Source organism: Sciurus vulgaris (assembly GCF_902686455.1).
Source record: "Sciurus vulgaris genome assembly, chromosome: 5".
NCBI lineage: Eukaryota > Metazoa > Chordata > Mammalia > Rodentia > Sciuridae > Sciurus > Sciurus vulgaris.
Window position 1 is genome coordinate 73235194 of NC_136465.1, and position 14583 is coordinate 73249776.

The window sequence follows — 14583 nt, forward strand, 5'->3', positions numbered from 1 at the left end:
GCTTTCTGGTTCTTTCTTTGGAATACAAATGCACGTGATGCTTTAAAATTCTCTTAAAATTAAATAAGGAATCCACAGCAATGAAGAGTGACCTTGAGACAGAGGCTATAAGGTGATTCACTTCTGTTCTGATCCTGATGGCAACCTCCTCGCATACCCAGGCAGATGGCAGAGAAGGTTTCCAAGGAGTTGGAGCACAATAAAAAGCCAGGATGTGAACACAGAAATTAGGAAACAGAAAAGGTTCTTCCAGTAACTTAGAAATTAGCATATGCTTCTTGATCTGCAGGTAGATTAAGAGAAGGAAGTCATCCACATAGACTCAAAAAATCAGAACCCAAAAGAACCTCGGGACAATCTTGCCCAACCCTCATTATACTGTGCAGAAACTGAAGTTCTGGAGGACTAAGAAAACAGCCAATTACCAGTGGAGCTGAGACTAGGATGCCCAAGTCCTCCAGCCCCAGTTAGAACTGCTGACAGCTCTGTAATACTGAACTCCAGCATGTTTAATTCCATTTAAAAGAAGGCAGCAATTATATTTGATATACAAACTATTCAAATTCAGTGTTCTTTTCACTCCAGCACCTCTTGAGGGCACAATTCATATATAATTCATTGTTATTCCCCACATTTTAAATGATAAATAAATGCCACATTCAAGTAGGAAAGCTGACCTTGAGGGGAAGATAGCTACACTAGACATCCTGTGGTGTTTGTAATTAAGGATCTTCTTAGTAATCAAATGGCAAAATTCCATTCACGCTTCAAAATCCAGCTCAGGTTTAGCCTTTTCTGTGAACTTTTGCTACAGCTTGTTGGAATTGCAAATTCAATGTGACTGATTATATAGTACCTTGATGATGCTTATGTGTCTAACACATTGAATTCCCACATTTGTTTGAATTATAGAAATACTAATAGGAAGGATCATCTTTGATTTACACAGAATTCTACATTCAAAGTACTTATATATCTTTCATCTTATTTGATTCTTATTTGAATCCCAGGGAATAGGAAATATAGGAATTTTGATCTTCTTTAGGCAGAAAAGAATCTGAGGCCCAGAGTGTTTGAGAGAGCCCACAGTTAGTGGTCTCCAGGACTTTTAGGAGCACATAAGGGGACTCACCGCAGAACTCAGGTGTCCTCCAATCAACACAGACCCCACTGGTCCGACAGAGGTGGGCATACGAGGCAATCACCTCACAAACTCGCTCCTGGCGGCAACTGTCCTGCTGGCAGATGGCATAGAATGTGGCTGGGGCCAGGACCTTGTGGCACTCAGCAAAGCTGGCTGAGAGGAGGACCTGGCAGTGGGAGCTGTCAGAGACAGGACACTGCTCCTCAGGAACCGGCTGGCACGTCCGCCCTGGCTGCTGCACTGTCCATTCCTGGATGAGCGTTTTCCAGTCTGTGGTGACCGTGCCATCCCTCAGCATGAAGTCATTGGCCCCATTTTCATCACAGATCCCTAGAGAAACAAGGAAAGACAGAGCTGGCAGTCCTACATGCCAGCACATTGATGCTGGACACCTGGCCATTCCCCACCCCACCAGGGTCTGAACATTGTGATGGGATACTCGCCACTAGACCCAAAAACCCACCATCCAAGATTCCTGAAAGTACAATGCAGAGGGTTTATAAATGTAGGGGGAAGCTAGGTACAATGGTTCGTGCCTGTAATCCCAGCTATTCAGGAGGTAGAGGCAGGATGGCAAATTCAAGGCCAACCTGGAAAATTAGCAAGATCCTGTCTCAACAAATAAAAGGGGCTGGAGGTGTAGCTCTGCACCCCTGAATTCAATCCCTAGTACAAAAAAAAATCTTTTTTCATTAAAAAAATAAATGTCAGAGGAAGAAGAGAAGAGTGTGGAGAAAATGTTCTTACCACAGAGGCCGTACATCTTTGAAGCAAATGCCTTGGGGCTCAGCTGCAGTTGGAACTCATTGTTTTGTGGGGTGAATGTGATGATGTGGCCAAGCTGGTGGAATCTGACCTCATACATGATGGCACCATAGATGCTCACCTCCATGTTCCCACCTACATAAGGGACAGGAACCAGTCTCCCATTCACTGCCACCTGCCCAAAGAAGGAAAAAGTCATCGGTAGTCTAGCAATGAGGAATCCTAGAACTTCATTCTGTGCTTCCTACTGAAGTTACTGAGATTTCCTACACATTCATCACTCAACAGCAATGTTGGCCACAAGCCTTGATATTTGTCAGAAGCTTTTCTAAAACACAGGCACTTTGCAGAGTTTGATGGGGGAACAGACAGCTATAGTATTGTCCAGCCAGCCACGCACCTGGAGCTTAAAAGACCATGGGTAAAGAGAACTTGAGTCTGTGACTGAACAGGGCAGGATGACCCCTTCAAGACAGGCTGAAAAAGTTGCTATTTTTCTAGCTCATCATGGCTGTGTCTCCAGGATTGTCTAACAGGCGTACTTCAAGTCCTCTTGTGTGCATGTGTGTCCCTAGAAGCTCTTTGCTTTGGAGGCCCCCACCATCTATCATATCAAACATATTAAAATGTACTCACATCCTGTGATGAATATAATTTTTGCTGTAAAAAAATTGGAAGGGTTTTTACCACTTTGATTTTAAACTTTTTTGGCTATGAGTTCTCATTTAATATATGACGAGCTATGATTTTTCAGCAATTATTGTTCACGTTCAGAAATACTTGCGAAGTGAGAAAAATCTAGGCTACAAGTCGTTTTCATGCAATGAAATATTTATGATTTTCAAATGAACAAGTAAAGAAGTTGGCATAATGTAACCTTTTGTAAACATTTAATCAAACATTTATTTATACCAGTTTGGCAGTTTTCAAATTTTGGAGCATTATAGTTTGTTTAGGCCCTAAATATTTCCAAAGGCCCTGATTTAGGCCCTAAATATTTCCCTTTGGAAAGCTCACAAGCCTTAGGCACTGGGCTCATGATGACTAGTGGGTAAACAGTCTTTGTGCCAACCCCAATTCTCTACCAGTGCCAGAAACTGGCACTAAATTCATAATTTAATGCTATCTAAAATTGATTCGCTCTTCCAAATCTGGGCCCAGAACAATATGAAATCAGGCCAAGAAAAGGGGGATGGCAATAAGGCCCTCAGAAGAAGGTGGTGCTCTGCTAGTCTGGCAGAAGGTTGAGTCCCAACCAGCAGCACCGGCTAAAGCCAGCAGCCACCAGCTCCATGTGGCTTCCCTGAAGTTCTGTTGCAGCCTCGCCATGGGGTCCACAGATGCACCTCTCACCTCCATGTCACTGTGGAGCTCAACTGAGAGGCTGTCATGCTTCACCTCGATGGATTTCATGCAGGTCTGCCTCACACCAGGGCTGCAGGCACCGTTATGGAGAATCACTTCCAGGTCCTGCTCCTTGTTTTCAAACAAGACATACGAACAGCTACCAGTCAACTTGAAATTCTGCCCATCAAAGGTCACAATGTGCCGAGTGGAACTGCCCAAGCACACACCTACATGAGGAGAGCAGAGGATGGATGTGACACTATTCAAATTCCCATACATGCAACATACAGAGAGGCAATTCTCTCTGTAACCAGGCTGCACAAAAATACAGTTTCACAATCCGTTTGAGGTCCTATAGACTAATTTCCTTCTTTTTACAGATTTGGAACCTGAGCCTGAGAGGTAGAAAGGATTAGGTAACACTTACCATTAAATATTTTCCTGGAGAAGGGTTAGAAGGATAAATATTGCATAAAAACATGATAAATTATAGAACCATACTTCCAAAATATGTAAATGTACAATGTGAATGATCCACTCTAAAGGGATACCTTGGCCTAGGAAACAAAGCTAAGTTCCAGAGCTGTTATGACTTGTTGAAATCACAAGGAGCTAAGCAAGTTATGAACTCATGATCTCATTGTAAAGAAAATTCACCTAAAGACACATGTGTCCTTTCTGCTGCCAAGTGACTAATGGTATAAGTGGCCATGTTGACTTATTGCACAAGAGAAGTATTTCCAGAGCCAAAAACATGGTTGGGTCTCAGAGCTCCATCATTTGACCCTCATTCATTCACATAATCAGCAAATTCTCCAGGTTCTTATTAAAATACCATTTGTGAATACTGAACATTTTACATCTATATAATACGTTTCGGTAAAAATCCCCACTTTAAAAGTACCACTGCCATTAATGATTTGAAAGCTAATCTTAGATCTAAATGAGGTTGAAGATGAGTTGTCCTGACAAAACAAGACCACATCTACAGGGGTGGGTGAATAAAAGCTCAAGAACTGAGAGGCAAACTTGATGGCACAGTGAGACCACACTAATGTCCTTCCCTCATAGCCAGTCTTGGGGCACCTCCACCTGCCTGGGTGACTGTCAGGGAAGCATAGTCACTGACAAATGACAGGCTTGGATGTACTATTTCTCAGAACTGAATGGCCTCCACAAAAGTTCTTCTGTTCAAAATCTCCCAATCTTTTCAGCATTTAATCACTTCTAACTGAAAGACTGAATACCAACCTTCTGGGTCTATGCTAAAAGTATCCCTTTTATGATTTGGAGAACTATGCCCAAAGATCCTTGTGTTGGGGTCTTGGTTCCCAGCCCATGGCACTATTGGAATGTGGTGGAACTTTGAAGAACTGGGGCCTAATAAGAGGAAGTTACATCAATGGAGGTGTGCCCTCCAATGGAATATTAGAACCCTGGCCCCTTCCTCTCTCTTTTTGCTTCCCAGCTGCCATGAGGTAAGTAGCCTCTTCTGCCATGTATTCCTGCCATGATGTGCTGCCTTACCATAGGCCAAAAAGCAATGTGGTCACCTGACCATAGACTTGAATCTCCAAATCTGTGAGTCCAAATGAACCTTTCTGCTTTTTAAATTGAGTACCTCAGGTATTTTGTCAGAGTAATGGAAATCTGACTAACACAATCCCCAATACTTCAGCTATTAATATCACTATGATCTTAGATTACCTAACTTCCATGACTTGATTCTTTCTCTTCTGCATACTGATGTTATAATAGCTCTTTTTTGGGGATTACTATGAGAGTTAGTTGGAATGTAGATTAAATGTCTGACTGATAGTGCTTGACATGCATGTGCATATTTAGTAAGTAAATCTATAAATCTTATGAAAAAACAGTGTTGTAGGTATATTTGAAGATGAGTTTCCTCCATCTCTGGAATACCAAATTACTTTCCAATAACCCACCAAATCATACACGAGTTTATCACTCAGTTTTAATGAGCTACATATATTAACACATTCCCATTTTAAAGAGGTAGAAAAAGTAAAGTTAAACCAATTTTTTAAATTAATATATGAGAGTTATATAATAAATATTATCACAGTTATAAAATATTATCACAAAGTAAAGCATACTACTTATAAATATCTCCTGAAATCATTTTATCTCATTCCTCTCCTTTTCTGCAACATCTTCCTACTCATTTTCTAAGTGCCAATATAAATCTCTGTAGCAGAATATTATATTGAAATTTTTGGCTAAGTGTCAAAATATGATGGATATCAGGTTCTAAAAGTAAATTAATAAACCAACTAAAATGCAAATATTCAAAAAGACATCCAGGAACTGGAGGTATCATTCATTGGTAGAGCACCTATTCAGCAAGTACAAGGCTCTGGATTCAATCTGCAGCACCAAAAACAAAAATATCCAGAGTACCAAAGACTAGGGCAGCAATCTTCTTGGTCCCTAGGTCAATACATCCCACATACCCTACAAACACAACACAGAGGAATAAGGAGAATAAGTTCAACTACAATGTAAAAAACATGACTTAAGCATAACTAGAAAATGAGAATACCCAAACTTTAAAATAACTGTTAGTAAAATAAGAAGAGAAAGCTGGGCATGACAGCACCCACCCATAATCACAAATTCAAAGTCAACACCAGCAAATTAGTAAGGCCCTAAGCAACTTAGCAAGACCCTGTCTCTAAATAAAAAATAAAAAGGGCTGAGGATGTGGCTCAGTGGTTAAGTGCCCCAAAGTTCAGTCCCTGATACCAAAACAAACAAATGAAGAAAAAAAAAAGAAATGACAAAATGCAGTTGAAAAAGAAATTTTTAAGTATATATAATTTATTAATGACTACTTTGAAAACTCTATGCAATAAATTTGAAGGCCTCTAGGTGAATTGGATACATTTCTAGGAAAATAGAGATTTCCAAAATTAACACCATTAAATACAAAGAAAAAGATGAATTCCATACCCATGAAAAAGAACTAGAGAAATTTAGCAAAAATTAGAAAAAATTAGCCCCACCAAACAAAAACAAAAATAAGAAAAAAAAATCAACCCCAAATGGTTTTACATGGAAATATCATTAAACTTTAAAAGACCTAATAGTCCCAGTGTTTCATAAACTGTTCCAGACAATGAAAATGGGAAAAATCTTCTCAAAACTTTTTATGAAATAAGATTTAACACTGATATCTAAACTAGACTTTTAAAAAACACCAGGAAAACACACACACACACACACACACAAACACACACGGGACTCAGAGGGAAGATGGTAGTAGGAAGCACCAGAGTCTGTCTCCCTACCTAGACAATAACAGCAATGGCAGAATCTGTCTTCTATAGTAAATTAACAGAAATTCTCCCTGAGAAAGAATAGATAGTGGACTTATTAAATAAAGATTTTTAAATAATGTCTTAAAGATAATCAAAAAGTTAAAAGAGGATGTGGACAAATTTTAAGAAAATGATGTATGAACAAAATAGAAATATCAACAGATAGAAAATATAAAAAGAAACCAGAAAGAAATTTTGGAGCTGATTGGACTTCAGTTTTTAACTTCACTTTTAGTCTTCTAATGATTAAAGAAACAAATGCATTTTTAAAAACAACAAATAGTCTACTTTTTTTGGATACCTGGTATATAAAGATGTAATTTTGTGACATCAGTGACTTGAAAAGTATGGGGATAGAGCCAAAGAGCAAGTTTTTTTACTGAAGTTAAGCTGGAATCAATTCAAAAGAGAGTGTTAAAATTTAGAATGTAAATAGACTTAAAGATAAGAATCATATGATCATCTCAATAGAAGCGGAAAAAGCATTTGACAAAATACTGCACCCCTTCATGTTCAAAACATTAGAAAAATGAGGATAGTCAGAACATACCTCAACATTGTAAAGGCTCTCTATGTTAAACCCACAGCCAACATCATCCTAAATGGAGAAAAATTGAAAGTATTCCCTCTAAAAACTGGAACAAGACAGGGATGCCCTCTCTCACCACTTATATTCAACATAGTCTTTGAAACTCTAGCCAGAGCAATTAGACAGATGAAAGAATTTCAATAAGAAAATAATACAGAAGGTCATAAGATATAAAATAGGTGTAGAAATCAATACCATTCCTAAATTCAAAAAGCAATCAGTTTAAAAATATAATGAAGAGGTAAAACATTCTTAGTAGCAACAAGGAAATTTAAATACTTGGAATAAATTTAGCAAAAAATGTGCAAAGCCCCTATAAGGAAACTTTAAAATGCTCCCAGAAGACAGAAAGTTCAGCTTGAATAAGTAGAAATCCTTGTCCTTCAATAAAATGAGTCAACAATAATAATGCCAGTTCTCCCAAAGTTACTGAAAAAATATAATAAAATCTCAACAAAAAATACCACCTAACTTTTTATGTAGCTAAACAAGCTCACCCTGAAGTTTAAGGAAAAAAAAAAAAAAAAGCATAAACATGAATGAATAGCAGGGAAAACATTGTGGAAGAAAACTATGTGGAGGTACTACTCCCATCAGATATTAAAACAAAAAGTCTCTGCAATTAAGATTACAATACTGAGCCAGGAGCAGTGGTACACACCTATCATCCCAGCAGTTTGAGAGGCTGAGGCAGCAAGATCCTGAGTTCAAAGCCAGCCTCAGCAACTTAGCAAGGCCCTAAGCAACTCAGTGAGATCCTATCTCTAAGTAAAATACAAAATAGGACTGGGGAATGTGGGTCAGCGGTCGAGTGCCCCTGGGTTTAATCCCTGGTACCCAGAAGAAAAATAAAATAAAATAAAGATTAAAATACTGATACATGAATAACTAATAATAATTGGAATGAAATAAAAATTCCAGAAATAAACCTATGCACATTTGAAAGTTAATATATAATGAAAGTTCTTCTCACATCATTAGGGTAAATTTTGATGTCAATAAATGATACTGATTAGTTATTTTTAAAGATAAAATCAGATCTATAACTTTATACCATAAAAAATAATCATCTCTGAATAGAAAAGGTATCTAAATGTAAAGATGAAATTATATGTGTAATAGAGGAAAATATAGTTGAATCCCTCTTTAAACTTGTAGTAGAGATAGGTTTTCGATGAATGATTAAAAATCCAGAGTCAGTAAAAGAAAAAAATTGATTAAAGATCAACTACATAAAAATAAAGAAGCCTGTGTGGCAAAAATCATCAAAACAAAGTCAAATGGAAAAAAAAATGAGAGAAAATATTTGGAATTTATATCACAGATAATGAACTAACTGCTCCAATATTTTAAAATAGAATATAAAGATTAAAATCCAATGGAAAGAAGAAATAGTGGACAAATCTGGGACAGAAAATAGATATCCATCCTCAAGAAGTCTAGAGGAAGAATAAAAAGTAAACAGGAAGAATACAAAGGAGTCCACACCAATATGCATAATAATCAAATTGCCAAAAGTCAGAGATAAAGAGACAATTTCTAAAGCAGGACAAGAACAACAACTTATCATATACAAGGGAGTCACCATAAGACTGTTAGCAGATTTTTCAATAGAAACCTTGCAGACTGGAGGACAGTAGGAAGATACATTTAAAGGGATGAAAGAAAACATCTGCCAACGAAGAATACTGTATCTGGAAAAACTGTCCTTTGAAAATGAAAGAGAAATGAAGATTTTTCTCAGATAAACTCTGACGTTGTTTATCACCACTAAACCTAACTTATGAAAAATGCTAAATTGAGTCTTTCAGATTTGCATGAAAGGATACTAAGCAGCAATATAAAAGTAAATGACAGTAGAAGACTCCTGATGAAGGTAAGTATATAAATAAATACTATACTACCATAAATATGGTGCATAAATTACTTTGAATACTGGTAGAGAATTTCAAAGACAAAAGTATAAAAATTAATTACAACTATAAAATTTGTTAATATATAATAAGTAAAATATGTCATCTGTGACATCAGTAACATAAGTTGGAAGAAGTAAAAGAGTAGAATTTTATATGCAAATGAAGTTACATTGTTATCAACTTAGAATATATTGTTATAACTACAGGATGTTTTATGCAAGCCTCATACTAAACCACAAAGAAAATACCTATAGAAGATACAAAACAGAAAATGAGGAAGGAATCAAAGCATGTCACTACAGAACAAAATGTAATCAACGAAATACAAAGAACGCAGCAAGAGAGGAAAATACAGTCCAAAAAAAGAGCTACAGAACAGAAAGGAAAATTAACAAAATGGCAATATTTCATCCTTGCCTGTCAATAATTATTGTAGATGTAGACGTAAACTCTTCAACCAAAAGATAGAGTAACTAAATGATTTTTTTTTTTTTTTTTTTTTTTGTGGTGCTGGGAATCGAACCCACAGCCTTGTGCTTCAAGGCAAGTACTTTACCAACTGAGATATCTCCCCAGCCCTCTAAAGGATTTTGTTAATAAAATAAAATCAGGCTGGGGATGTGGCTCTGCAATAATGTGTTTGCCTAGCATGCATGAAGCCCTGAGTTCAATCCTCAGCACAATTTCAAAAAACAAACACATGCCTGTAATCCCAGCAGCCCCAGAGGCTGAGACAAGAGGATCTCAAGTTCAAAGCCAGTCTCAGCAATTTAGGGACACCCCAAGCAACTTAGCAAGACCCTATCTACGTAAAAAATAAAAGAGCTGGTGATGTGTCTCAGAGGTTAAGTGTCCCTGGGTTCAATCGCCAGTACCATTAATTAATTAATTAATGCAAGGTCCACTATACGTGTTCCTAGAAACTCACTTTATATTTTAGGACACACATAAGCTAAAAGTGAAAGGATGAGGGGAAATTTTCCATACCAACAACAACGAAAAGAGAGAAAGGAATCCATACTTACATAAGACAAATAGAATTTAAGTTAAAATTGATCACAAGAGTGCATGTATATATACATAACAACAAATCTCACCATTATGTACAACTATAATGCATCAATTACAAATGTGTGAAAAATGATCACAAGAAACAAAGGACAATAAAAAATTGAGAATTCATTGAGAAAATATAATAATTAAATATATACATACCCAATATCAGAGCATCCAAACATGAAACAAACACTGACATAACTGAAGATAGTAATATTCCACAGCATAATATGAGTAGATTTCAGTACCTCATGTTCAATAATAGGATATCTAGACAAAAGATCAGTAGGAAAACAGAGGACTCGAACAACACTGTAGACCAAATGCACACCTTCTGAACATTCCACCTGATGGTAGCAGGATGCACATTCTTCTCAAACACACACAGAACAGTCCCCAAAAGAAGCCACATGCTGGTCCATAAAACAAGTCTTAAGTTTAAGACAAAGGTCATCCCAAGCATCTTTTCTGATCATGAAAGAATGAAACCAGAAATCAATAATAGAAGGATTTTAGAAAATTCACGAATATATGGAAATTAACAACACACCTAAATAAAAAATGGGTCAAAGGAGCAATTAGAAAATGTTTTGAGAGAAATGAAAATGAAAACACAGCATAATTGAAACTGGTGGGATTCAGAAAAAGCAGTAACAAGAAAAAGTTTATAGCAGTAAATGCCTACAGTAAAACAGAACAAGGATCTCAATCAACCAACCTACCTTGCCAATCTTGAGGAACTAAGGTCAAACTAAGGTCAAAGTTAGGTGAAAGAAGAAGATAATCAAAAATTGAAGATAAATAAATGAAAAATAGAATAGAAAAGCAATAGGAAAAAAATCAGTGAAACTAAGAATTGAGCTTTTAAAAGATCAACAAAACTAACAAACCTTTGACTAGACTAAGAAAAAAAGAGAAATTCAAAATCAGAAATAAAAGGTGCTGAAAATATATAGCATAAAAATAAAAAGGATTGTAAGCGATAACTGTGAACAATATTGCACCTACAAATTGGACTACCTAAAGAAATGAGTAAATGAAACACAACCTACCAAAACTGAATGATAAAGAAACAGAAAATCCGAACAGACCTATAACTAGTAAGGAAATTAAACAAGCAATCAAAAGTTTCTGACAAAGAAAATCCCAGAAGACTCCACTGGAGAATTCTACCAAACTTTAAAGAAAAAATAATGCCAATATTCTCAAACTTTCCCCCCCAAAAAAAATAAAACAAAAAGAAAAGAATATTTCCAAACCTATTTTATAAGACCAAAATTTCTCTGATACCAAAGCCAGACGAAGACACTCCACACAAAAAAAAATAAAACTACAGGGCAATATTCCTGAGATTATAAGTGCAAATATCTTCAATAAAATACTAGCCAAATGAATTCAACACCACAAGAAAAGGATCATACACCATGACCAACTGAGATCTATCCCTGGGAAGCAAGATGGTCCCACATACAAAACCAATCAATATGATACACCATACTAACAGAATAAAGGATAAAAATCACATGAAGAAAAAAGTCCTATCAAAATTTAACACCATTTCAAGATTAAGACATTCAAGAAACTAAAATTAGAAGGAAATTATCTCAACAAAATAAACATCATTTATGAGAAGCTCACAACTAACATTATGCTCAATGGTGAAAAACTAAAATCTTTTCTTCTTTTCCTCAAAGATCAGGAACCAGGCAGAGATGTCCACTCTCACTATTTCTATTCAACATAGCACTGGAAGTCCTAGCTAGAGTCATGAGGCAAGAAGAGAGAAAAGTTATTCAAATCAAGAAAAAAGTAGTATAATTATATCTCTTCACAGATGATATAACCTATATGTAGGAAACCCTGAAGATTACACACACATACACACATGCATTTAAAAGAAGAAAAAAAAAAAAACCTGATGGAGCTTATGAACAAATTCAGTAAATTTGCAGGATACAAAATCAATATATAGTTGTATTTATATATACTAGCACTGACCTATCCACATGCCAAGAATGAAATTGGACCCTTATATCATATACAAAAATCCACTCAAAATTAAAGACTTAAACGTAAGACTTGAAATTAAAACTCCTAAAAGAAAACATAGGTCATAGCATTGGTCTCAGTGATGATTTCTTGGATCTGACACCAAGAACAAAATTAGACAAGTGGGACTACATACAACTAAGAGGCTTCTGCACAGCAAAAGAAACAATTAACAGAATGAAAGACAACCAGTGGAGAGGAAGAAAATATTTGCAAATCATTTATTTGATAAGGTGTTAATGTCCAAAATATACAATGAGCTCCTACAACTCAATAGCAAAACACACACACACACATACACAAACACACACATACCACAGCCTGATTTAGAATTTAAAAGCAGGCAAAAAATATTTTGAACAAATATTTCTCCAAAGAAGATATAGATATAGATAAAGTCAATTGGCATATGAAAAAATATCCAACATCACTTATCAGCAAGGAAATGCAAATCAAAACCACAATGAGGTGTCACCTCACACATGTTAGGACCATTATGAAAATAAAAAGGAAACCAGGCACAGTGGTGCATGTGTGTGTTCCCAGCAACTCAGGAGGTTGAGGCAGGAGGATCATAAGTTCAAGGCCAGCCTGCACAAGACCCTGTCTCAAAATAAAAAATATAAAAGGCTGGGGATATAGCTCAGTTATAGAGCACCCGTGGGTTCAATCCACAGTACAAAAAAGAAAAAAAAAAAAAAAGAATGTGAAGAAACTAGAACCTTGTGCAGTGTTGGTGTGAATGCAAAATAGTGCAGCCACTATGAAAAACAGGAGGTTCCTCAAAATAGAATGACCATAGTATCCAGTACTCTCACTATTTATCCAAAAGCACTGAATTTAGGATCTCAGGTATCTTCACTCCCACAATCATTGCAGCATTATCGTAAGAGCCAAGAGGTAGGAACAACTGACTATGCATCGGTGGACACAGGCATTAAAAAAAACATGATACATAAATACAATGTTGTATTGTTCAGTCTAAAAAAGAAGGAAATCCTTTCCTTTTCTACAACATGGATAAATTTTGAGAGCATTATGCAAAGTAAAATGAGTCAGTCAAAGAAGGACAAAAACTGTGTGAATCCACTGATATGAGGTATTTGAAATAGTCAAATGCATAGAAGCAAAAATTAGAATGGTGGTCACAGGGCTGGGGAGGGAAATTGGGTGGTTGCTGTTCAATGGGTATAGAGTTACCGTCATTAAAGATGAAAAAGTTCTAGAGATCTGCTATTCAATAATATGCAAATGGCTAACAATACTGTGCCATACACTGGAAATTTTAGTAAAAGGGGAGATGTTGTGCTATGTATTTTTACCATGATTTTTAAAAATGGGAAAATTGAGGACATGAGCAGATAATTTACAAAAGTAGGTTAAAAACGGTACTTAAACATATACACAGATATTTAACCTCATTTATCATTAGAAAAATAAATTTCAAGTACACTGAGACACCATTTCTTACCTGAAAAGTAAAAAATTGGCAATAAATTAAAATATATAGTAACACATTCTACTGGCAAGGCCACAAGGAAAAATGAACTCTCATAAATTGCTGATGAAAATTTCAGTTTTGCACAACCAAGTCCTCCCTTTGGGAGGAAAATCTGAAATTATCTGCCAAAACCGCATATGCACTTATCTTTTGACCCAAAAATCCTACCCTAAAATACACCTCCAACTATAGGAAAACCCATATATTTAAGGTTACTTATTATGGCATTATTTGTAATTGCAAAATAATGGAAACAATATACATGTGAATTCACAGAAGAGTTGAGTAAACTATGGGACACAACAAAGTACTAAGAAACTCTCTTTGGTTTTCAGGATATACCTTTTTTTTTTTTTTTTTTTTTTTTTGGTACTGGAACTTGAACCAAGTGTCACTTAGCCATTGAGTCATATCCCCAGCCCTTTTTCTATTTTATTTAAAGACAGGGTCTTGCTGAGTTGCTTAGGGCGTCACTAAAAAGCAGGCAAAAAATATTTTGAACAAATATTTCTCCAAAGAAGATATACAAAGAGGCTGGCTTTGAATTTAAGATCCTGCTGCCTCAGCCTCCCAAGCTGCTGGGATTATAGGCATGAGCCACTGCACCCGGCTCAGGATATACTTTTGAGGAAACAAAATAAAGGCAAAACTTATTTGTACAGAAAAAAATCACTGGATGATCAACAAGTGAATGAGATCAGTTACCCCAGGGAGTGAGTGGAAATGAATGAAGGGATAGGAAATGAGGGGATGACACCTCCAGATATACCTTTCTTGAGTGTTCTGATATTTAAAACCATGCTAATGCATCAAAACTAACTAAATAAAACAAATATATAAAAGAACCGATCATCAAAAAAAAACACAAATCAAAA

General features: G+C 36.1%; 1 protein-coding gene across 1 annotated transcript in view; it reads right to left on the reverse strand.

The window, feature by feature from the left end:
* The window catches only part of VWF (von Willebrand factor), a gene marked incomplete at its 5' end in the record, with an annotated part of 156788 nt that overhangs the window by 40811 nt on the left and 101394 nt on the right, over positions 1–14583 (reverse strand). Inside the window, 3 exon segments of the mRNA XM_079142379.1 lie at positions 1133–1474; positions 1892–2084; positions 3263–3483. Coding sequence (XP_078998505.1) covers positions 1133–1474; positions 1892–2084; positions 3263–3483 — 756 coding nt within the window.